Here is a 26184-nt window from a genome sequence, read left to right as displayed (position 1 = left end):
TCACGACGTCTTCTCGTTCGCCGATGCGCTCTTTGTACGTGGAGAGGTTTTTCAAAGGTGTGCGGAACAGAGCTTGGCGCATGCTCTGTAGTAGAGCCTTGCACGGGCACGGGTCCCCGACCCGGCCCGCGTGCCGGGCCGGTCTTGTTATTGGCTGTGTGCTCTGGGCCGGACCGGGCCGACAAAATACGCCAACACCACGGGCCGGGCCGGACCCCGGGCCGACAGAAGACGCCAGCACGGCGGGCCCGGGCCGACAAACATGTTTCCGAGAGTCAGGCTCGACCGGGTCACGCAGCTAATTCCACGCAATGGAGGACTATTAGTGTATCATCACGTGCTTGCGTCATTCCTGTGCATAGTATTTGCAAAAACAAGCAAGGGGCACTGCATTATGCGTATGATTCGACCCTCTATAACATTCACTTATTCTTCTCATAAATTCGTGTGATAAGCGCTTGAAACGCGTACGTCACGCCTGGAAATACTTGGCCGGGATCTACGCGCTGAGTCACCGGGCCGGGCCGCGCTCTATGCACTCGACCATCGGGCCGCGCCGGGCAGGGTCGCATAAAAACATGAAGGTCCGGGCCCGCGCCGGGCAATTTTTCGATGCACCCGGGCCGGGTCGAGCCCGGAGAAGTCGGCTCGCGCAGGGCTCTACTCTGTAGGTCACCTGCGCTCATCGTTCTTTCGCAGGAGCTCATTTTATTCGTTGCAGAAGACGCCGCAGCGAAAAACAAAAAAATATTTTGGGGGTGACTTCCATGCTCCTTTAATGTTTCATTGCAGTGACGCCGGCGGTGAGGTTGTAATCACGGAGTATGAATCGGGCGGCCCTGTTCTGTACTGATTCTTCTAAGTTTGAAATTATGCTGCGATCAGAGCCCCACACGAAGGCTGCATATATTACAACCTTGACAGGACTAGTGATTTATATATAAAATAACCCTAGTGCTAAACAGATGGGATGAAACTTTTCGGAGTACGTAACCTAGTGGTCGGGTTGCGTTGTTACTAATATATTCAACACGGGCGCGCCATGATAGGCTACATGAAATCAAAACGCAGAGGTATACTTGTAATTAGCCACTGATTCAAGTATTGTGTTGCACGCACTTTATTAGAGCGAGAACTTATCATGGATTTACATTTCGATAAGAAGTTGCATGCGTCCTGTTTCAGGACAAGTGGAAACGTTAATGAGGCCAGTGCGATGTAATTCCACATCAGAATCGTTAGCAATCTGACGATAGATGACGCAGTAATTGGTGTAGAGACGCACGGTGGATGTAAGATTGTTTGGAAGGTCGTTAATGTATTTTCAATACTTTATAATTCACATCGTCTTATATAAGATATCTAGATATATAATAATATTATATAAGATAATATTTAGTAATATTATAGTACTATAATGGTAATTATTGTCTAAAACTTGTCTATTTTAGTGTCATTAACATGATGGAAACGAAGTAGACGACAAGCAAAACAGTGAGCCGTCAAGAGCAAAACTACGTCCTGGCAATATAAGAATCAGCTTTGACAACCTATATAAAATTATGTGATCAATAATATTTTATGTCTGCGCTGTGTATATTCTTATTTAGCTTTTATTCGAGGATCCAGCCTCTCTGAAATATTCGCGAATGTAAGCTGCGTTGGTTTTTCCTGTAAGGGTGGAATGAAATGTAGGACTGGTATATAGATACCACTGCATCTCTAACGCTTGGATTCTCCTTAACCCTTTCGGCCCTGGCGTCGTCAAAATCGGACACTTCAGAAAGAAAACCGAAACCACTGGAACCGACATAGAACTGTATATTGGGCATCCCACGCGTCGACGGCATCAATTTTCTTTCGTCAGTCGCGTGCCGAGACGAAGACGAAGAGCTAAAAATGGCGGAGGTGGGCCGGTGGTCATGAACGCGGAATTGGTGAACTTTTGTCATTTTATTGCGGCTTTCTCTACAGGGTAACGACATTCATCTTTTTCGATTACATAAGGTGAGACATACGAAACATCACTGCGTTGAGAAACTGATCGGTGCGCGCTTGCATTTTGTATTCCGGGGTGTTAACCACTTGGGCGATTTTTTGGTTGTGCAAATAGGGCGCGTATGTCGATGGTTCATGCAGCACTTGTCGCAAAACTTGAGATCCCCGGATGTAGTTCGTTACCGGGACCACTGCGTTTTTGTAAAGAAAGAAGATAACTAGGTAAATGATATGTATTTACCTGAAGCAGGAGCAAATTAGGAACGAAATTAAACAGGAATGACCCTCGTATATTGCGTGAAACGTATAAAAATTAAATTTTATCGCCCGTTTTTTTATGGCGCTCCGCCATCTTGGGTGAGGACCTTCTGACCTAACCCGAGGCACAGTCTCGACGCCCGCACCGCCTATTGCGTGCCTGGGGGGGGGGGGGGGCGCCCCCCCCCCAATCTGTAGAACCTAGCTTGACCTAACCTCACTAAAGTGAGGCGATTTAGCCCAATTATCTTGCAATTTCGAATCCGTTAGGCTTAGCATTCCCGTGTTTCTCCTGTGCTAAAAGTGAATCAGATGGGGTTGTAGAAATGCCTACAAAAAAACTTCTAGTCCACAGAATTTTATAATTCTTACCTTTTTAGATTCAGTATATGAACTTCTTTAACTTCTATGCAATATTTACCATTCAAACGCTTTCACAATTTTTTTAAAACGAGTGGTCCCGGTAACGAACTACACCCGGGGGGGGGGGGGGGCTCTTTCTCGAAGGACGTACATGAGGGGGAGGGGTACGGACATGCCTTATTGCTGGATTAGGTCGGGGCGATCGAGCAAACATAAAGCAGCGAAGGCAGCGAAAAGAGCACAGAAGTGTATGAGGGCACACGTAGTGAACCATCGTGATAATGAGAAGAAATGTGCGCCAGTGTCACACCTCTTCTCAGCTGACAGCTTGACCAGGTGAAATCTTGCAACGATCTACAAGAGTGACGCACGATATCTATGCATTTCTTTTCGGAGTGCATACCAAAAAAAGCGTGTTGCTCATGGAATAAATTATCCGATGTTCGGTCCAAGTTTTTTGCCACACCCCCATGCTTGGGATTCTGGATAAACCACAGCACCCTGCTGTCTGTTTTGGGAAGAACACGTTACTCCATGTCGGTGGAGCAAGCCTGACAAATGCTATGCAAGACCTATATTACACAGTTGTCGTAAGTGAGTATAAATGCAGCATAGAAAGCGTCGATAAAAATCCTAATCGTTAGCTAAACCCTACGAAAACGCTGCAATCAAGCAGACCCTATGAAATTTTTGGGTTTCGTACCAATGTTCTCAACGCGAAGACGGTTTAGACTTCATATGATCATGCAAGCGCTGCTTGTATTCGAATACTATGTGTCATTAAACACGCGTTCAGTCAGTCCTACCATTCACTAGACTCGCAGACCCATATGCCCCCGCAGTCAACAACCATTGAGCCCTGGTGTCCTGTTTTGACGACACGTAGCCATTTTACAAAATAACTATGAACTGAATATTTTTTTTAAATGTAAGCATATATACTATATGGGTGCACAGTAGTAACAAAAAGTAATTTTTAAAAATCCTGCTCAAAATAAATAATTCCAGGGCCCAGAGGGCTAACCTTTCCTATACGCTCTGGAAGTAACCGAGCGTTCTGCTCATATCTCCTCTCCCGGTTACTCCACTCGGGAAGCCCCATTGGCTACGGCGGCGCCCTCCCTCTTCCCTCTCACTGCCTCCTTTCATGCGCAGAGACGCACTTGCACACCGTATCTTCCACACTTTCACTGTTGTCTGCCTTTGTTGGTTTGTTTATAACGAAAAAAAAAAAAAAGAGGAGAGAGAGACCTTTCTGTTCACGTGTGTAGCCTCTTGTAATGCTGAGCAATGCTAACACATGAGTTAAGTAAAAAACTCCAGACAACGAAAAACATAGTTTCATGCACATAGTCACCTTTGCAGGAAAACTGTATGTAGCACCTTCTTAATGCAAAGTTTATGCGAACAACCGCATTAGCATTCCAAACGCATTGATCGAAGTCCCTAGATCAACGACCACCTTTGTCAAACGTGTTTGTTCGTCAACACTTCTCTTCCGTCCCGCCAATAGGGAACGCAACCAACTTATTCCACAGAAACACGTATCATCGACCCAACAAAGTCACGTGGTGATATCGTATAGTAAATAAGTTCACGCAGATGTGCCCTTAGATATACTCACCATTTCTTTCTGTAGCTTCGGAACGAAAACTTTCTTTGCAGACGACAGCGACAGGAGGCCCGGAAGGTACAACTTACTGTCGTCTGCTTCGTAGATCTTGAGAAACGAAAAGTAGTTCGTTCGTCACTAGTTACCGCGTAACGAAATACCGTATTTTCACGCGTATAAGCCGCACCGCAGACAAGCCGCAGGACGCGGTTTTAGGAACGTTTTGAAAATTTTCCGGCAGATAAGCCGCACTCGCAGATAAGCCGCGGGCAATACGAGACGACTCCTATGTGCGACAAAGGAGACCATAGAGTAATGCCATAAACCCTGTGGCCCATACTCCGGGATCGGCATAGTGTACAACAAAGGACGTCAGTTCTAGAGTTCTACCAAGATCGGATTGTGCCCTTGTTGGGCGCTTTTCATGTATTGATGGGTCAGTGGTGTTCCAGAAGGCATGAATCACTGTCACCACTTTCGTTAAAGCTGCATGGGGGGAATCTACTCTAATGTGGACCCATCCCTGTTAGGCACTGTTCGTGCATCAGCAGGGCAGTGCTATTCCAGAGACACTGTCGACCCTTTCGTTAAAATCAGTGTATGGGGAAAATACCTGAAAAAAAAAGTCATCAGATAAGCCGCACCGGTGGATAAGCCGCACAGCGCCCATGAGAAAAAAAAAATCGCGCATAAGCCGCGGCTAATACGCGTGAAATTACGGTATATCAGAAAGCTTCTGTAAATAAATGGGATTTATTTATTTACTTATTTACGTATACACTGCATCCCGAACAGCTTCCTATCCACCTGCTCCTTTGAAATTTACACACGTTCGTATCGTTTCACCTTGTATTTATACCTTACGAACGGATATCCAATCGGCTTGCCACCACCCCTATACCCCATAATTTCCGATAAAATCTTGTACCCGAAATTTACCTTCGCACACGCGTTCGGTCTCAAACACAGCGACATTGTTCCACCTGCTCTGTGATCACACAGAAGCACCGACGCGCGTGAACACAACATAAATAAAATCGGAAACATTTCTCCGTTTGTCTTTCTCTACCTCTCCCCCCTTTTTTTTTTCGTATACACATCCGTCTCACATCAGTGCAGAAACCAATATCCCATATATCGTCCGTCGATATTACGAGGCACGCAGGTCCCAAGAGTAACCAGGAGGTTGGTTTCCCTCGTCTCGGTCTCACGCGCGCGCGATTTTTTAGGGGAAGGAGGGGGGGGGGGGAGGCACACTGACGACAACCGAGTGCAAACCGCGAAGAATAAGAAAGGAAGAAAAGAAATAAAGGAGGTTGCGCGGGATCCTATATACTCTGTGCAGGAGGGAAGATGTGAGAGAAAGTGGGTTCAATGTGTTGTCGGCTTCTATTGTGTTCCGTGAAAACGTTATCGACCTCCAATCTGTCGTGCGTTGGTGCTGGAGCTTCGGCTGTACAATCCAAGGTGATTCGGGCTCTTATCCCATTGGTACACGATACCTCCACGGCAGGAGACAGTGGTGCAGAGTTCTTACGAAAATAGTGTTAGGTAACCGCAAAATGGGATTACACAGGCAGAGCTTGCGGTATGCAACTTAGCAAACGCAGAAAATGGGGAACAGAAAATTTCGCTGCAAGTCGGTTCACGGATACATAAGTGGTTCTTCCGCATATGCATCAGGCATAATATGCTGCGTAGACACATGTCCATTAGTGAAATAGCATTGACGAAGCTGTAATTGTGCAAAAAGATACCTAAAGACATAACAACAGTTAATAACACGATTAGCTAGCCAGACATTAGGTCGTGACATGCTACGTAAATACCACGTAAATATACGAAAAGCTGTATATTACGAAGGCAATAAAAATTAAAACCGCAAATGAATTTGTACGAATTGTATATTACATGTGGGAAAAGTTACATAAGCCTATTTTTCAACATAATCACCTCGGTCCTAATGCGATTAGGCCAACGGTGCACCACAGCGTGGACACTCTGTGAAGGTGGTGGTGGTGGTGCTAATGAGAGAGCCCGCCGTTGTATGCCTCACAGAGGTGGGCAACGTCACGACTAACGCTCTGGGGGAATGTGCGTCCTGGGCCGACTTCTAAGGGAACTGTGCCGACATATGTCTGAGAGCGTCTGAGGAAAACCGAGACAGCACAGCCGGCACCGGGATTCGAACCCGGGTACCTCCCAGTCTCGAAGAAAGTCTTTCGGACGGGCAACGAGCAACGAATCACGCAATGCCGTCAGTCAGGGCTGTTGCAGCAAACCGTAAGCAAAGTTTGCACAGCGCCATTTCGCACCCAAGCGGCCGCGGATCCAAACAGTAGGGAGTTTCATCAGCGGGTTCTGCGTGGTGTTTCAAGCGGTATGCGTCAATGAGAGAGCTACAAAACCTCTGGGAAATCCAAAGTAAAAGCGGTGCATCTTGCCAAGTGCGAACAACTAGAGACCATGTATTTGAAAGTGCCACGTCGTCTGATAAACTATCGCGCGTTGCATATTTTGTGGCACTGACGTCGTCTGCTAAACTACCACGCGTTGCATATTTTGGGGCACTGACGTTGCTGCTCAATCGCGCCACCTGGCACACAGAAATTTCGAACGAACACGCATGAACGTCATAGTTTCGGATTCTCCAAAAGCGGGTGACGTCACGTTGAGCTCTGACGTCTCTCCCTAGTCTAACAGAATTACAGTTACCGCGGTTAATTGTTCACTACGTGATTACCTGTAAATAAGTTACTTCCCAAGATTGCTCTGAATACACGGGTCGCGCCACCTGTTGAGATCGTATCAATGAATCAAGCAGAAATAACCGACGCAATATTCCGTGTGGTCGTCGCAATCCTATCAATCCAATGTTTAACAACGACCCGCCCCGCAAACACTAACGCATCACTCTGTATCGAATACGGCCAAAAGCTCCCAATATAGATTCGGACCCAAATCAATAGAGCGGTCCCAAACAACATGGATCAACAATAAGAGTCAAAAGAGCCCATAAGATTCATAACGCGGGTTCCCCTCCACAGACCTCTCTCGATAAAGAAAGAGAAGTCTCCCATGCTGCTGTAGTTGACAGTCACGCTTTCTACCTCTGATTGGTTTGCTCTGAGCTTCCTCCAATCGATTGATTCGCAAAGAGACTTAATGCCCAAGTGTTCCCCCTCCTCACGATTGCTGCTTGGCTCTTTGCTTGCGTGCTACCCGAAGACATCACGGAGGGTGTTGCACATGGAGCGGCACCGCGTTCTGAAAAGTTTTCCAGATGTGGGATTTGTGGAGGACTTGAGTTTTAATTGTACGTTTTCCGGAGGAAGGAAGTCGAGATATGATTACTCTCTGTCGGTTGATTGCTTATTTATTGATATATTGTTTATTGATTGATTGATTGAAAGAAAGAAAAAATGGGGATTGTAGATATATTGTTTATTGTTCCGTGACATGCGTATACATAGCTTGAAGGGACACTAAACTGCAAAAAATGTGCACGCTTTTCCTCTCACTCTCCTTCTCAAGAAGCGCGACAATCCGGAGAGGCCTCCGATTTGTTTCCTCAAACGATCTCCCACCATGATTGGACAAACCGTTTGAGGAGACCAATGGGAGCCCGCTCTGCTTTTTTGCACTTTAGTGCCCCTTCAAGCTATGTGTGCGCAGCATGTAATGTATACAGTCAGGGGTCCCTAGCAAGTGTGTGGGAACCTCATGTTGATGTCCATGTTAATCAGCAACTAGCTGAACGCAGACATCTTAAAACAACGTCCTAATCTAACACGTTGAAGCAGTCGTTTATCCAGAACCCTAAGCACGGGGGGTGCAAAAAGTTTCGGGGAGGGGGGGGGGTCAATATTACAGTTCCGTCATAATAGCTGGACTTATCATTACCGACATGTATCTAAACCTGAAATAGCAAGGATCCCCCCTGTAAGGGCTGCACAGGTAAAAATGTTAGGGGGGTGCCGACAAACACTTGGGGGGGATCTTAGGAGGGTGGATGGGGGTCTAGATAAATCACTGAGCTGAAGGCCAATCATTGCACAGAATGATATCGTATAACTCCTGATTTGTGGAAACCGCACGTGGCGCATGCCTTTTTGTGACAATTAACATAACTGCATAAGTACCACAAAAGGGCGTACGCCCCTCGTTCTCCACAAATCAGCGGACAGAACGATGTCGTACACCGTGAACTCCCGCTTCTTTGTTAATTCCGTGTTAGCGCTGCGAAGCAACTGTGGCTATGAGCGGTGTACAGACGTGGACAGATGGAGAGAGGACAGCAGGAAGGGGCGGGAGACAGCGGGGTTAGTATGCGTCCTGGGGCGACTTCAAGGGGAACTGTGCCGACGTTCGTCTGGAAAGTCTGCCGCGAAACCCAGGAACAATCTCAGACAGCACAGCTGGTGGTAGGATTCGAACCCACTACCTAGCAGTATTCAGCATGACCATGGAGGCACCACCAAAAAGGGGATGCTTTCACCCACTCAGTCATGCCTCCGGTGAAGTCCTGTTTTTGAGTGTATTATACAGGGTGTTACCCTATAAAAGTCTACCCGCGCTTGCATGCCGTGCTCGCCAATTACTCAATGCAGGTGGTACGATGTGTCGCCTACGTATAAAACTCATAAGGACATTCCATCATGGTAAATGTCGAAGTGATTGTGCACCGTAACGCAAAGTTATAGCGCAAAACGTGAGGTTCCCGTAGTCAAAAGAGCCAAGATGGCGGTGTTGTGAATCGCAGTTGTGACACAGTTCCCCAGACGGCAACGTGTCGCTCTGGCAATCCATCCATCCGTCCATCCAGGCAGAGACGTCCCCGCGTTATGTTATTTCACTGCCTTTCAGTAAGCAGACGACATCCCTCTTGGATGTTGTCTGCTGAGTACGTCGGCATTTTCGTTCCTCACGTTGCTTACTTCTGAGCAAAATACGACAGTTACACGAAAGCGAAATGAAATCTGCAGTTCCATCCGGCTGGCAGGATATGCCACACGTCGCCGTCTGGGGAGCAGCATGTCAACTGCTCTTCTCAACGCCGCCATCTTGATTGTTTTGACTACGGGAATTGCACGTTTTGAGTTATAACTTCGTCCTGCAGCGCTCAATCACTTCGAAATTTACCAAGATTAAATGTCCTTATGAGGTTTATATGAAGACCGCACAATGTGCCACCTGCATTGAGTAATTGGCCAGTACGGCATGGTGGCACGGATAGTCTTTTATAGGGTAACACCCTGTATAATGAAACGCAGCGTCAAAAGAAACATGAGATACGACAAATTAAAATAATTTATATATATAAATATAATATATATAAATAACTTATATATAAAATATATAAAAGATAATTTATATATAGAGAGAGATATTAAAAATATAATACTATTTGATTGTCAATAAAAAACAAATAAAAATATTTTGTCAGCATATGTATATGATTAGTACCTGTGGTACTGTCTCACTGTAAAAATGTCACGATATAGATTAGATTTGGTAACAAAATAGAATGTATAGCAATAATTTAGGCTCGGTTTCACAAACGTCGGTTAACATTTGAACCGAGATCAACCGTCCCCTAACTTGAATTTAACGCTCAACTCTTCTTCACTAAAGGAAGTTATTGTCACTGGAACATTCATCACGTTTGCAAAAAAGAATTGAGTGTTAACTTCAAGTTTTAGCAACACTTGATCTCAGTCCAAAGTTAACCAGCGTTGGTGAAACCGGGCCTATAGTGCATAATTTACATTATTTACTAGTCCTTTCTGCCGAATGGCTCCTTCGCGCTAAAAACACAAATTCACCGTATTTGACACACTCTGCGTAACATCTAATGATAGGGGCACCGTTAGTGATTTGCGGAGAGAGGGGCGTACGCTTTTCGTGTCGGCGAGCCCTTTCACCACCACCACAACCACCATAGGGCTGTTGCAGTGAAGTTTGCACAGCGCCATTTTGGGTCCAAACGGCCACGGATCCCAACAGTAGGTAGTTTCATTAGCGGGTTTTGCATGGTGTTTCAAACGGTATGGTGCCAAGGAAAGCTACAAAACCTGTAGGGAATCCACAGAAAAAGCAATGCTTCTTGAAAAGTGCGAACAACTCGAGACTGTGTATTTGAAAGTGCCGCGTCGTCGGCTAAACTACCGCGTGTTGCATAATTTGGGGCGCTGACGTTGCTGCTCACTCGCGCCACCTGGCCCAGAGCAACAGGTCTATGGCCGGCGATGGGTAAGAGGGGGGGGGGGGGGGCGACCGCCTTAACCCCCGCGCACGAAGCCCTCAACCTTTTTTTTGTTTTTTTAATATCAAGTATGCACTTAATCGTGTGAAACAGGCCCCGCGCACACTCCAAGCACTGGCCCTGACCACCACCACCTGTGTCAATTAACGTGTATCCAAATCGCCACAAAGAGGCGAATACTCTCTTATTTTTTACAAATAAGGAAAAAGAACAACACCATTGTGAGTTGAGGTTAAATCTGAGAATTCCCTCTGCGAGATGGAGCTAGTATCTAGGCACCCTAATACAGGCATGCATTTGTATGAGGTCGCGCACACGTTTCATCATTTCTTAGTGGCACCACGGTCCTTCAACACTTCAATAATACTTCAATACTTCAATAATATTGAGTGACCGTGGTGGCACGTTTCATGGTGAAGTGCTCCGTTGTTCTCGGTACATTTCACGTGAAGATGCAGAAAGGCTTTCCCGCATCTGTGAATATCGTAAAATAGAACTATGAAGTACGTTGTACAATATTTGATGCCATTCATGCTTGCTTCTATGATGCTCTTTCTTCATTTTTATTTTTTACATCTCTTCTGAAGACAAGTGAGGGCACTTTACGTCTACCCTGCCCCTAGCGAGAGCTGATGTTGAATGAAAGGGCGCTTGGGACGGGTGTTTTCCAAGTCCATGTAGTAGTTCGATATAACGCAACCCTTTAGCACATCGATAAACAGCCTCGAACACTTTTTTTTTTGTATTTATTCTGCATCTCGCACTCTCTCGAGATCCTCTAAACGTTTCCCGCACCCTCGAGCTTCCCCGTCCTGTTTACAAGTCACGAAAAAGAAGACGTCACCGCGTCAGAATCAAGCTCAAAAACAAAATGAACACAACTCCTCGTCACTACCTAAAAAGATGATAAATCCACACAGAGCCGTATTTACCATCACTCCCGAGCAAACTCTCCACCCATCACCTAGAGGGGCTGCAACACCGCTCGTTCGTACACTCCCTCGCTCATTTGCTAGACAAAAATTCCGCATACCGTAACTACCATCTCTCGGGGATTGAGCGAGCGCAAGGAGCCAACAAAAACGAAAACCTAAAACGTCAGCGCTATCGGGTTCGGATCAGAATTAAACAACTCCTCTTCCTCTAACCGGCCAGCAGCCTAGCTGCCGACAGTGGCGCCCCCACAGTTTCCTGCGACGCATAATTAAAACGGAACGCAGTCCACCATTTGCATGCGGACGCGGAAATACGTCATGAATACGTAATCAATGGCATCCCAAGAGTTGGGCAGTAAAGGCATTCTGGGTCTCTCACATGGTGGCGTTGGTGTGAATCCCCCGAAGTCTAGGGGTCGCTGCAAATGGGGGACGGAAGTATGGGTTTTGCGAAGGAAGGAAGTTCATCGCTTTAATGGGATTGATTTGAGGGGAAGGGGCCGCGAAGCCGACGGTATTAGGAATGCATTCGGGTTTATCGTTAGGTGTCGAGGCAAGAACGTCACGCTCTTGAGCTTTACGAGGGCGTTCTCTTGCGTACAAAGTGTTCTTTCAATTAAATTATGGTACTCGCTGTAGTGACGATAATTCGGAAGCTGTTCGGAGGAATGTTCGCAGGGATCGCGGATGCGTTAAATCATAATACATTTTGTCTGCTTTGTGGGTATAGGTGGGTGTGGGTATAGGGCATGGATGGGTACGTTTTCGGCGATGCAGCGCAACACATCCCGCCTAAATGAACGATAAAAACAGAAGAAGAAAGGAATATTTTCGGTGGGTGAGAAATGAATTTATGAACATAAATCGCGCACGCCCACTAAAATGACGCCCGTACATTTCCTCACCACTACAGGCGTTTGCCGTGCTCTATCGCTGCGTATCTTATCACTACGGTTATCCGCACCATTCAAGGCAGAACAATGAGATGCCATTAAGACCCTTTTCTTTCCGGACAGTCGATGAACAATAGATGGTTACAACAGGAAAGCCCTAAAACAATCGCTCGCAGCAGTGTTAGTTAAGTTTGGATATAGTCATTGTCACACTAGCAGATACAGTTCAGATAGAGAACAATACCTGCGTGATAGTAAGCAAGAAGGAATGCGTTCGAAATGAGAAGCCGAAGACGTTGGGTCGTAGCACTGCAAGCTCTACTGTGTTTTTGGAGATACATGCGACCCAATTATACCAAGGTCGTTGTTCGCGTGGGGCTACCCGGAGCTACCCGGCTAGAGTCACTAGCTATACCGTGCTAGTATCTATACTAGCGACTCTGCACGGGGCTCCCTCAGTCAATGTATTTCAAAGTGTCCGGCTTCTGCTGTGTTTCATTCAAACAGACAACCATTTTTATTTGCACAGGTATTTCAAACACTGGAGCACAAGAGGACGTGTGAGGCACAGCCAGACCCCACTGCCAGGCCATTGGGTACCCAGGATGTCGTATTCGAGTTACAGCCTGTGTGACCAGCTCCCGGGGCATAGTCGTTAAAGCAGTCGAGGTGCAACCTCATGTTTTGTGTGCCCTGAATTGTGTACGTCCCCAGGAGTAAAATGCCGCAAAATTTTCTCACATAGACGTTATAGCTCCCGAAAAAATCCAAATTAAAATCTACTGGCAACACTGTGGCGAAGCAGACGGACGAAACGTCAACTCCGCCAAGTACGGCGGCGAAAATGTCTCATGCGCACGACTCTGGGCCGAACACAGCGGCACCTCGGGCGCCACGGAACGGAAGTACTATGTCAAAACCAAAACTAGATTTGATAGGTTGGAAGCATGTGCGCCATGTGTAACTTCCCAGACCTCAGTCCCTTGGAGAATTCTGGAAGTTAGCAAGCGTCTGAACTTCATCGCATATGAGCATATGCCGTTCACGAATGATGGGGATTCCGACCTGGACAGCGACGATTCGCTGCCACCGACACCTCACGAGAACGAACCACGCAACAACCGAAACTGGTGGGTTTTCATCATGTGTTTCCATACTGTTTCGACTTGTGCAAAGCGAGGAGTAAGTTTGTGTTGTTGGCAACACTACACAGGTGCAGTTGCGGAAACGGCAGAGAGATGCCGACGCTGTTTGAATGTCTGTGTTGCCGGGACATCGCGAAAATGGGCGAAAAAGAACCGGAAGGCTGTATTACGGGACATCGGAATTTCGAGACGTTGTGTCTCACCTGGCAGAGCTGTAAGTCGTTTACACCCAGTGCCGTGTATGACAAAGGGAGTCTGGTCATTAATGGCACCTGCCTATACCTGAGGCTCCACCCACTTTTTTGAGGTATCTAGCCAATCACAGGTTTAAATACAGTTGTCTATTATTACATCCATCCAGTATTTATACCTCACCCTCATTTACTGGGTGCCACCATTTTGGAGAAACTCGATTGATTCGGATTGAAACGGATATAACTGGTGACAGACCAAAACGACGGATTTTGCGCCTACTTTTATCAACGCCATCTGCACGGAGAGAGGCATGTTGGGAAGGCTCAGAATTGCAGAAATGGTTGCTGGCAGAAGTGATTGGCCAGGATGGCGGTACAACCGCTTCTTCGTAGCAGACGACAGCCGGTATGAAGTTTTATATCACGTAATGTAAGTACATTGAATCAAAAATGAGCAAAGGTGTATGTATAAATAAAATGCAATTATATAATGCAAAATCCTACGTATAAGGGTCGTCCTTCTTGCTATTTTCCTGGTATCACGGTCTTAACTCTGCGTAACGTTATAGCGACGAAACATCCCATTTTCACGTCAGTAACGATGGCGGAGCGAAAGTTGAAGCTGATTTTGCAGATGCGTACATGAGGATATATACTCACAGTATGAAATTAAAGTAGTCTGTGAAAATTTTTGTCACGAAATCTCCGCTACGCCGTTCCAAGCACCATCATCCATCTTGGAGAAAATTTGGTGTCATGGCAGCCCCCATGGAAAGCGGTAACCAATGACATGCGCCTAAGTTTGATTGACAGGTCGAGACTCTTTTTTGGGCTCCTCCTAATGGCCAGACTCCCTTTGGCATACACGGCACTGTTTACACCTATCTGGGGAATGATCTTGAAGACGACGACGAAGACAACGTACACAGGTACAGAAGGTAGTGTCAGGCTCTCCGAAATGATTAATTTATTTCTCTTGCAGTAAATATCGGTACATAGCGTACCGGCAATTCACAAGCTGTGTCTGGGGACCACTGGGAAAGGACAATCAGAATGTTCTCTCCTCTTGTGTTGTGACTAAGATTCGGGCAGAATTTCCCTCAGAAAGCTACCGAGGGTTTTTGTACCCAGATTTGTAACTTATTTTCTTTTTTATAAATGAAAGCAGGTGTGTATATAGGATGCCCCGAGAAAAGTGGTCCAGACCATTTCACAAAGAGAGCAGTAAATGAAAACCTGAGTTTGTGTGACTCAATTGCCACAAACATAGCCTTCATAGCCATCTTTCATAGCCTTAGGTTTCTGTTTATCCCTCTGATCGTGGAGCACCTCGGTGCACTTTTTTTTTTTTACACACTGTATATGCGCACATGCAAGCAGATATGTGTGAATATAAATGTGTCAACAAATAAACGTGCATGAATACAGCATGTTTACATTTATGTTTGTGTGAACATGGTTAGCTGGATCAGTTCAGATGTCAATGTGCCTGTACCTCCGACAGACTTTGCAGACACACGTCACGTCACGTCAGGGGGCAAATTGTTATTCCTCTGTGTCCGAAGCAGCAACCACAGCACACAAAATCTGCTGAGAAAAGTTAGTATTATCAGGCTCTATGTACAAAGCAAGGTTTCTTTTCGTTCATACAACACCTGTGTATTGCTTAGTACCACTTTCACGTTTTGAAAGTAAACTTGGAGCAGCAGCCCATTTTGTGAACAGCGTCAGACAGTTTTTGCATGAGAGCAAAGTAGACCAATATGATAGAGATTTTTTTTTCTTCTCAGTTTTGAGAATAAACATTTATTTGGAAGTACTGCAGGTCTAGAGTGGTCAGAATGCACAACGAATCATGACAACTAACTATACAGTAAAATGAAATGGAAGCAATGCATTACACAGTGAAATCATCAAGCTGCATCCAAGAATCTGTATAAAATAATAAATAAATAAATAAATAAATGCACACAACACCACAGATAATGATACAATGGTAGAGTAAATGGCAACACACAAATAACCATCACAAATGGAAAAAAAGAGTCAAATAGATATAGACTACAGCAAATAGGCTGCGGCATGTTATTCCACTCGGGCTGTCCAAGAAAAATTTCATATGTGTGACCTTGCGAAAAGGACTAGTATGAACTTAGGGAACTATGCATACTGTATGTGGCCTTAGTCTTCACCGGTGTCACCACTTCTGCTCCCTTCTTACTCTTCTGTAACTCCCTCCGGAACATGAACTGTCCATCAGGGTTACGTGCGTGCTCACGGGAGGAATTCTAGTCGAAGTACAGTGCAGCTAGTTGTGTCCTGCAGAATACGACATTTCAATTACTTTTAGGACAGAGACCAAATGTGTGCATACTTCACTTTCATGACCTTTGGGGTACAGGCTGTCGACTTTGGAGCAAACTTTATCAACACTGCATGATAAGACTCCATGGAAGACGTTTGCCCAACTGAGGAGAGTTGCGATATATCACGTAGTAGCCTCGGGTCCGTAACAATCTTGACAAGCTTGTGATTTGACACAGAGTCTTCAACAAAATAACAATGTCAGTAATTTGATCAAATTTGAACCACGTTGGTGAAACAAGGCCTTAGTGTTCTATATTTTATTATGCCAGTACGTGAGAAGTTGTAAGGATATCATCTAAGAACCTGGATTGGGTGTAATGAGAGCACACCTGCTTTTAGCCATTTGGTTCCCCTAATGCTTCCATGTAAGCACCTAGAGTACGGTCCTTCGTGTTCTGTGTGTATATTCAGCACATGGCGCTTCAAGCTGTTCCATATGCCGAGTCAAAGTTCAGGGTTTCCTTGCGACACAGCATTACACCAATAAAGGTGATAACAAATGGAGGTTATCCACGGCTTCAGGTCACTGCTTCCTCTCTAAGGTCATCCTGCGCTGCGGGATGCTGCCTCTAGTTTTTTCTGCAACCCTTTCAGGAAGAAACAGCTTATTGCTAAAAACACTTTTGGAAGTTCATCTGGATAACATACCCTTCACAACATGCCATGTGTCAAAGGCATGTTTTATGTCAGGTCCCTTTTCGCGCATGTGTTTTCGAATGGATGGGTGCCTGTCCGTTATAACAGATTAAATAGAGAGATGGCAGTCCTTCAGGTGCTCCAACGCGTGCACGAAACCGTACTTTTCCATCTGAAAGCTACTTTTTACTTCTGGAGCCTAGATGACAGAAGACACATCGCATCAAACTCAAGCTTCTTGAAAGGCTACTTCCCTACCTCCCCAACTTGAACTTGGACAAAGTGCACAATCTTTGATGTCAATGCATCCATGAACGTGTATGTGAGGTACTTCGCACTATGTCCTGGTGAATCATAGCGCCCGTCACCTAGGAGGTGGACTGTGCCACATTCACCAAGGACACTTCTTTCCTCAGCGTTCCATGCCTGAAGTTTGTGAGACAGATTATATCTGTTTTGCCCATTGAAATTAGATGGAAGTTGTTGACAGTGCAACATTGAGTTACCTCTGATATGGCTGGCAGAAGAAATCCTCGCTGGTAGACGTCCACTACGGACACTGCAGACGGACACTAAAGACATCCCTGCAATGTTTATAGAGCTCAAAAGACTAAGGACCTGTGGCGAATTGGTAAATGAATTAAATTCACCTCGCTGAGAAAATACAGATCGGCTAACCTTTGTCGGGCCAGCTCAACTGAATAGGATTGCCCCAGAAAGTAGGACATTCCCTGCAGCAAATCTGTTGATCTCGGGCTGGCTTGACCACTTCATACTGTGTCCCAATGGACATGTGGCAGTCACCATAACAAGTGTTCCCTGCACACTGAACACTATTCTGCAGGGGGATTTACACTCGCTGCAAAGCTGGAACAGCTGCAGAAGACAGCTCTCGAAGACAATGTATTTCTTCGGGCTGAGAGGCGGATCATCACTTTCGGCATGATCACTGCAAGTTAAAACAAGAATACTAAGTGTCTCCAACCATGTACATTTTATGTGCTGCAGTCACACTTTATAAGTTCCCTCTGTAGCAGTGTCCGGATTTCCTTCTTTCGGTGCTAAATCAAATCCAGTTTTAAATCCGGATTTATCCAATCCGTCACCAAATCCAGGGGGTAAAATCCTTTTACAAATTGAACAGGACACACAGTCGTATCTACACTTTACAAATGCTGCCTGCGGTATTCGCTGGAGGACATAACATAATTGAAGGAACTCTTGAACGCTTTCCCTGGAGGAGCTTGATGAAAGATCCAAATCCATGTGTAAAAACATGATTCAATTCAAATCACCTGACAAAAATGCGATTCAATCTAAATCCTCCTGACTGCTTTTTCTTTATTTATTTATTTATTTATTTTTCATTTTTATTTTTTTGCATCAGGCTTCTCAGTGAGTTACGTGATTGCAAACGCTCAATACTTTCGTATAAGATTATCAGTGACATGGTGACTCCTCGCACGATTGCGCTGCAATGTTATTCTGTTTTTGGATGGATTCTCATGTTGTATAAAGTCATATCACGCTTATCCAGAGTTGAGATATCCGCTAAATTCGTTATTCGGGCTATGTATATCACCAGGAACGAACCTGCTACCCATTGGATTTTGTCTCGGTTATCCGAAATTCGTTATCCGTACCTGGACAGCAAGTTCGGTGACCAATCTTCCAGAACCAGGTCATTCTGATTCGCTTATCCGGAAAAGTGTCCTCTGTCTAGGGTTGCCACCCTTCGCAGTAAAAAATACCGGCTGGGGGAGAGGAGGTGGAGTAGAGGGAAAGAGAAAGGCTCGTGGGAAAGGGCAAGTGGGTGAGGGGTGGACGAGAGCACAGAGAGAAAGAGAGTGCTTGCTCGCTCAAATACGAAGAAACATATGTTCCGGTGTGGGGCTGGATCACTGATTGAAATTGAAATTGCTATAAATGTTGCTAGATTGTATTGGAGCAACCGGACTGGATTGCCACTCACTTTGAAAAACGCATCGACGCAGACAAACATTTCTTTGCATGCGGGGATCCCATGATGGATCTATACGGCCTAAGTTCTTGCAGGCTCGACACAACCACCAACAGCTTTGCACAACCACTGCTCTTGTACCATCTGAACACAATACTGTAATGAATAACTAAGAAAACGACTGGTGATCGCGGAGTTTTGTCTGTGCTCCAGAAGCTGTAGTGCAATGTTGAAGGAAAAAACCATGAAAAAGCTAATGTGAAAGGCGTTGAGCCACAAATACCGGCAAAAGGCTGCCTGTAGCTGTATGAGCTTTCTACCGGCAACCGGCAGAACGAGCAAATAACCGTCCCTGCCGGTATAATACCGGCCTGGTGGCAACCCTACCTCTGTCCCTGGCATGTGCGGTGCACGCATTATTCCGGAAAAGTGTCGCATCTCACCGGGCCATTCTGTATTGACTCCCCTTTGTTCAAAGGTCTCTCCCTTTTTTGTGTGTGCCGGCACAGGCTAGAGACGGTAGACAATAAGCGGACGAGATACCCTGTATTCACCGGGCGCAAAAAATTCACATGTGAACGTCAACGTTCGGGCCGTCCGAAAGCTTCGTCTGCATTTGCAAAAGCATAAAAAATATGCACGGGACCACCTTTCTGAGACATTACCCTTCTTTTGAACAGCAGGGTGATGCAGCGGGTGCCGTGGTTGTGATCAAAATTCTGTCACGCACGTGCCTACTCATATCAAGCAGCTCACTTCGCGCGAATTTTTGATGTAACGATCTTTCCCTTTTCTGGAGCAATAAAGAGGTCTCCCAAATTTTTCCGGTTTCCCCAAAGAAGTCTGCTTGGTTCGGCTATCCGGAAATTCGTTATCCGGACGAATAGGGATGAATCCCGACGTGTCCGAATAATCGATACATGACTGTATTCTCTTCGTGTACCTTGTAGTGCTGCTTACGCGCTTATTTATTCGTCGTTTCGTTCATCGCTTCGTGAGAACTTATTAGACTGTCTTGTATAAGTGTTGTGATGTGATAGAAAACGAAAAAAAAAAGGGTGGGGGCGATTTAAGTCACGACAAAGTCAGACTGGCTACCCCAGACCACATAGCCGCGTTTAGTTGAAATAAACATATAAAAAAAGGAAGAAAACCCAGTATCTGGGGGGGGGGGGTGAAACAAACATCCCGAACTAGTGGGAACACTTGTCACAAACGAGGAACAGAAAGTGTATAGTGAAAGTCTTGTATAAGTGTTCGGAGCCGCTTCACAGGTTTTTCTTCGCAGTTCTTTTCTTTGTTCCGTACCTGGCACATGTCCTGCCCTATAATAAAGTTCGAGGGATATGATTCGGGAAAATTCCCATGCGTAAAACAGGGAAGATATGGGCTCGAAAAATACGTGTAATTATTTCGGAGAGTTGTGTTAATGGCAGTGTTGCACACGGTTACCAGGCCTTACGCAAAAGAATGGTGACACTTTCAGCTGTGAATTCTGCTGATTATGTGAAACAGAAGACTACGTGCATTGAAAAGCCTTTCGGCTCGAGTTCCACAGCAACATGGGCAATCGAAAAATGCCAAATCTAATGGAAGCATTAGGCGGTGGTAGCACGGCAGTCGTGACAGAGGGAGGGGTGATCTGTTTAAATCAGCAGGAAAAGTTAGTCAGGAAAGACGGTTTGCTATTCATTGAAAGAAAAAAAGGGGGCCACACCAAGTTAACAAGCAATCTCGAAGGGCGGTCAAAGGAGGTGGTCAGGAAAGTCACCAATGAGTCACGGAGTCGATGTGGGGTCACCGATCGTCCGCCGTCCATGAGTCATCCGTGACGTCACAAGGCTGCCGAGGATTTTGGTGTCCCCGCCTTGATAGGAAAGTGTGACGGTCAACGCGTGTCTCCTTGAACGAATATAGTGCATACCGCGGTCATCGTCCACGTGACAAGTGGTGAGGGAGACTGTTCGTAGCCATGCAGTGTTGTAACATTGGAAGCGTGGAGGCGGTCTGCTTCAGACGCTAGTATTATTTCACGTCGCACGTCCGGCCGATATACGCTGCCCTCCGTTGCCCACACAGGGCACAGTATTCGTGGAACAAAAACTCCGCTCAGTCCTCTTATCGGCAGCAGAAAGGAAACATCTCGACGAGATAGCGAAAGCGGAATCGGTTTGGTACTTCAGAAGCAGTTTGTCCATGTGCACGTCGGAAGAGATTTGCGTCTCTTCGTAGTGGAATATGTGTAATCGTCAAATGGTCAAGAGCACGCATTGACAACTCGTGAAGATGCCTTCGATATTCCAAGCAAGTGGATACTGCGAAGGCCCCTTTTGGGATCCTTGGCGTACTTGGTACACGGACGTTCCTGAGTTGACCCCCTGTTTCGAGAACACAGTCCTTCTGTGGATTCCGGTCGTCGTACTGTGGGCCATCGCACCGTTTCACATTTTGAAGCGGCGATGGGAAGACACCGATCACCTACGTCTCACCCTTCTGGCTGTGCTGAAGTACGTCTTTACAGTTTGTTTGCTCTTGACGAGCGTGGTTGGCTTCGTCGTCGCCGTTTCCTATGGAGCTCCCGGAGAGACTGTAACTGCACACGCCCTCAAGACTATTTCGTTCCTGACAGTGTACGCTATTCAGCGAGTGGACAGAAAACATGGCGTCACATCTTCGCCGCTCTTGTTTACGTTCTGGTTAGTGCTCGCCATCTGTGAACTGCCCGCGTATTACAGAATGCTAGTGAACGCGTTCGGGCGCTCAGAACATCAACCACCGTCGCCTGTGGAGTTTGCGACGCATACACTCGCATATCCAATTGTGTTCTTTCAACTGTTACTTTTCTCAATTGGTGAATCAACGGGAAAGAACAGGTCTCAAAAGGCATGTCCCGTAGAGCACGCATCTCCCATGTCGTTCATCATATTCGAGTGGATGACACCGCTCATATGGAAGGGATACAAGAAAGTGCTGACCATCAGTGATTTGTACATCATCCCCAAGACCATCAAAAGTTCCGCTAACTTCAAGCTCTGGAAGACAGCTACGACCGGAAGTGAGAAGGTGCCACCCCCTCTGCATCGAGAAGAACAGGAAAAACACACGCCGTTTATCGCACGAAAGCTCATGAGAGTTTTCTGGAAGCAGATCCTTGTCGGTTGCATCGTTGAACTGAGCTTCATTCTATGTCGCATCACTCCCGCCCTCTTGTTGGACAGGATCATCCAGCATCTCCATAACACTGAGGAACAGGCATGGAAAGGCTACCTGTATGCGCTTTCCATCTTTCTCATGAATTCGCTGTCTACGATGTTCGTCCGGCACGGAGACGTCATTTTCATCGGTCTGGGACTACGCGTCAAGGCTGTCCTTCTCGCCGCCGTTTACAGGAAAGCTCTACGAATATCTGGTGCAGCAATGGGAAAGTACACAGTGGGTGAACTCATCAACCTCCTCTCGGTGGACGCCGATAAAGTCAACCAGCTGTCATCCTACATCGGCATTGCTGTTGGTGCCCCCGTCAATATTGCATACTCAACTTACCTTCTGTGGCATTTTCTTGGTCCTTCTTGCCTCGCGGGGATTTTCGTCATCGTTATCATGATGCCCATTACCGGCACGATCGCTCAACGATGCCGCAAGCTTCAAGAACGGCAGATGCAACTGAAGGATTCTCGTCTTAAGCAGATGGGAGAGATACTGACGAATATGAAGATACTCAAGCTGTACGCGTGGGAACTGCCGTTTATCAAGAAAGCCCGAAATATTCGCTTCAGTGAAATGGAGATCCTGAAACGGTTTGCTTACTGGACGGCTACAATGAGATTCTGCTGGACTTCAACCCCATTCCTCGTGTCTCTCTTCGCTTTTATCGCCTTTATCTACAGCGGACGTCTTACGGTTCTCGATGCCAACATCGCCTTCGTGTCCCTCACGCTTTTCAACGGAATGCGGTTTGCGCTGACAATAATCCCGGACCTGGTTTCTAATGTTGTTCAGACTGCTGTCTCCATCAAAAGAATCGAGGAGTTTTTGCTCAGTGAAGAACTGGATCCCAACGTCGTCGGAAACCAGGTTGACGAAGGCGAGGCTGTGTCGTTTCGTGATGCAACCCTGTCCTGGTCTAACAGCGAGTACCGCACGCTGTCTTCCATCGATCTGTCCGTGAAACGTGGACAACTCGTCGCCATTGTTGGACAGGTTGGAAGCGGGAAATCGTCTCTCCTTTCGGCCATATTGGGGGACTTGCTGATTGAAGAAGGAGCGATCAATGTCAAAGGAAGCATAGCGTATGTTCCTCAAACTGCCTGGATCCTCAACTGCACCATTCGGCAGAACATCCTCTTCACGAAACACTATAGCCACTCCTTGTACAATAGGGTGCTGGACGCCTGCTGTTTACGACCCGACCTTCAAACTATCCCGGGAGGCGAAATGACGGAGATCGGAGAAAAGGGAGTCAACCTGAGCGGTGGTCAAAAACAACGTATCAGTCTTGCAAGAGCTGTTTATCAGGACAAGGACATATATCTACTGGACGACCCTCTGAGCGCAGTAGACAGCCATGTCGGAGGATCCATTTTTGACGACGTCATCGGCCCTAAAGGTCTGCTCAGGAGGAAGACACGTATTCTCGTTACCAATAGCTTGTCTGTGTTATCGGAAGTGGACGTCGTCGTGTACCTTCAGGGCGGACGAATTGTGGAGTCGGGGACGTACAAAGCTCTTATCAAATCAGGGAAACATTTCGCCGAATTCGTTAAGGAACACGTGAATTTCACCGAAGGTGAGACGAGCGAAGAAGAGAGCAGTTCAGTTTTAAGGCACAGAACGATAAGTGAATACCGTTTAGACAGCTCAAAATCTGAGTCTCAACATATCGACGAACCTCACTCCGGGTTTCAGTTACTACAGGAAGAAACGGTGCAGACGGGCTCTGTCAAGATTGGTGTCTACATGACTTACCTGAAGAACGTTGGACTTCAGCTAATCGTGGCCACTTTAGTGGGCTTTGCCGCTTCCCGTGCATTCGACATCGGGGCGAACCTGTGGCTCAGCGAGTGGAATAAGGACGCCCGAGTGCCAGAAGACAACAGGTACCCAGGGTTCCGTCTCGGAATCTATGCCGTGCTCGGTTTCTGTCAAGGTATCTTCAGCTTTATTGGAACGGCAGCCCTAGCCAACGGAACCGTCAGAGCTGCCAGAAGACTGCACGACAGAATGCTGGGTGCTGTAGTCCGTGCACCAATGTCTTTCTTCGACACGACCCCTCTAGGGAGGATCCTAAATCGTTTCGGCAAAGACGTTGACCAACTGGATATCCAACTCCCCGTCATGGCGAACTTGTTTCTTGAACTGCTCTTCCAACTTATTGGAGCTTTAATGCTGATGTCCGCCAAGATGCCCTTGTTTCTTCTAGGTGCCATCCCTCTCCTTTATTTTTACTTCTTCATCCAGAAGATATACCTGCAGACATTGCGCCAAGTTAAGCGGATGGAGTCCGTCACACGCTCGCCGGTGTACAACCACTTCTCCGAAACACTCTCTGGTCTGAGCAGCATTCGAGGCTACGTTGTGGAGAAGGAGTTCACTGACCGGTTTGAGACTAAGGTGGACATCACTCAAAACTGCTCTTACTTACTCGTCGTGGCACGAATGTGGATGACCGCAAGGCTAGACACAATCGGCAACATTGTCGTGCTGCTCGTCACGTTAATGGTAATCTCTCAGAGGGGTGTAATAGACGATGGTCTAGGTGGTCTCCTGGTGTCTTACGTCATGGCGTCGTGCTACGCATTCAACTTCCTAGTTCATTACGCTGCAGAAATGGAAACAGCAGTAGTGGCCTCCGAGCGACTGGAAGAATACTCGACGGTAACGTCCGAGGCGCCCTGGAAGATCCAACCCGGTCCGGAATCGAAGTGGCCAAGAGAAGGAGAAGTAACGTTTGAAGGATACAGTACAAGATACAGACGTGGGCTAGACCTGGTCTTGTGTGGTGTGGACTTGGCGATTCACCCTGGAGAACGAATTGGCGTCGTTGGAAGGACAGGCGCTGGTAAATCATCTCTGACGCTTTCACTCTTCAGGATAATCGAGTCAGCAGGAGGCAAAATAAGCATCGACGGCGTAGACATATCTTCTGTTGGACTTCATGACCTGCGTTCTCGTCTTGGCATCATCCCTCAAGATCCTGTACTCTTTAGTGGGACGCTACGGTTCAACCTGGATCCAAACGGAGATTACGACGACTCTAATCTCTGGGCAGCCTTGGAACGTGCTCACGTCAAAGAACATTTTCCGGGAGGTCTCGAGACCCAGATCAACGAAGGGGGTCAGAATATCAGTCTCGGGCAGCGACAATTGGTTTGCCTGGCACGAGCCGTGCTCAAGAAGTCGAAGATTCTTGTTCTCGATGAAGCAACCGCGGCGGTGGATCTTGAGACGGACTCTTTGATCCAGGACACCATATGCCGGGACTTCGTTGGAAGTACGATCATAACTATTGCGCATCGTCTACATACGGTTATGGACTCCGACAGGATTATTGTGATGGCCAACGGGATGGTGACTGAAGAAGGATCGCCTTCTGATCTTCTGCTCAACCCGGCATCCCAGTTTGCATCGATGGCGAGAGAAGCTGGCATTACTTTGAATACCGACAGCTGACCTGAAAGTTGATAGGCACTGATAAAAGCCTTGCACAGGTCCCTGGTGTTATTCAGCAACTAGCTGTTTTGGGAAACACGTGAGCACATTCATCGCGATAAGACGGGTGATGTCCTTGTGCCGGTGACATTTTCAGTGGAAGTTCACTCTAGGTGTGTAAATTAATTTCAAGCATTGTAACGGCATCAACAGTACGCGTCGTACAACGAGACACACAAGAAAGTGCTTTGTACAATAGCTGCAACGTCATACTTTGCACCCCGCAGTCCTGACCTGACCATAACAGTCATGCATGTACAGCGTGATAAAAAGAAAGGATTTGGACTTTGATCCGCAAAGCAGGATATCTCAGGTACATGTGTCACGATGTGTGCGCTCTATCAACCTTTCTCTGGAAAGAACAAAGGCAAGAATGCACGACACAATATGATCAGGTGTGGACTTATCAATGAAGTGCATTCGTACAATGACACGCATGTACCCGTCCACCGTTGCGTGTTGCTACTTCTGAGTACGTCCCGAGGTGCTGAGTTTACTGAAAGTGTAATTACATAGGCGTGAACGGGTAGTTCAAATCGTATTATTTTGGTGTGCAGGACTGCGAAATGTAGCACCCCTGTGATGAGGAAGCTGCCACCCACCTTTATACACCCGTATTTTCAGTATACGTCGCTCTGCTTTGCATGTTCGTGCTGTACTTTAGCTTGCAAGAGAGCTCAGGTCAAACAAAACTTGGAAGAATACAGCACAAGATTGTAAGCGAAAAGTGTCCTGTTTGGAGAGTGGAATAAAATTATAATTACTCACACTCTGTCCAACCTATTTACAACGTTCTTGCACTTAGTGACATGCGTAGTATTTTTAGATGCGCCGTTCCTGAGCCGCTGAA

General features: G+C 46.6%; 2 protein-coding genes and 1 long non-coding RNA gene across 4 annotated transcripts; 2 read left to right on the top strand and 1 right to left on the bottom strand.

Annotated features, from left to right (window-relative positions):
* Nucleotides 1-1917: 1917 nt before the first annotated feature.
* Nucleotides 1918-14962, top strand: LOC135391086 (uncharacterized). The gene is made up of 4 exons (XR_010421858.1): nt 1918-2007; nt 12854-13454; nt 13538-14592; nt 14646-14962. It is a non-coding gene; the product is annotated as an uncharacterized LOC135391086 (long non-coding RNA).
* On the bottom strand, nt 14953-22463 carry LOC135391083 (uncharacterized). 2 transcript variants are annotated; one of them, XM_064621179.1, is made up of 6 exons: nt 22170-22463; nt 17345-17615; nt 17173-17250; nt 16038-16209; nt 15834-15982; nt 14953-15253 (listed from the first exon to the last, which is right to left on the bottom strand). In XM_064621179.1, the coding sequence occupies exons 2-5, from the start codon at nt 17457-17459 to the stop codon at nt 15952-15954; spliced, it is 396 nt and encodes a 131-aa protein (XP_064477249.1). In that variant the 5' UTR covers nt 17460-17615; nt 22170-22463; the 3' UTR covers nt 14953-15253; nt 15834-15951. The 2 variants fall into 2 exon arrangements, with proteins under 2 accessions (XP_064477249.1, XP_064477248.1); XM_064621178.1 differs by lacking the exon at nt 14953-15253 and having other exon boundaries at nt 15469-15982; nt 16043-16209.
* Nucleotides 20777-26101, top strand: LOC135391082 (multidrug resistance-associated protein 1-like). Its single transcript, XM_064621177.1, has one exon. The coding sequence runs from the start codon at nt 20913-20915 to the stop codon at nt 25293-25295; it is 4383 nt and encodes a 1460-aa protein (XP_064477247.1). The 5' UTR covers nt 20777-20912; the 3' UTR covers nt 25296-26101.
* Nucleotides 26102-26184: the final 83 nt, after the last annotated feature.

Source organism: Ornithodoros turicata, chromosome 4 (assembly GCF_037126465.1).
Source record: "Ornithodoros turicata isolate Travis chromosome 4, ASM3712646v1, whole genome shotgun sequence".
In the NCBI taxonomy this organism is placed as follows: Eukaryota; Metazoa; Arthropoda; class Arachnida; order Ixodida; family Argasidae; genus Ornithodoros; species Ornithodoros turicata.
Note: the sequence above shows the minus strand (reverse complement) of the source record. Positions and strands in the feature narration are given on the sequence as shown.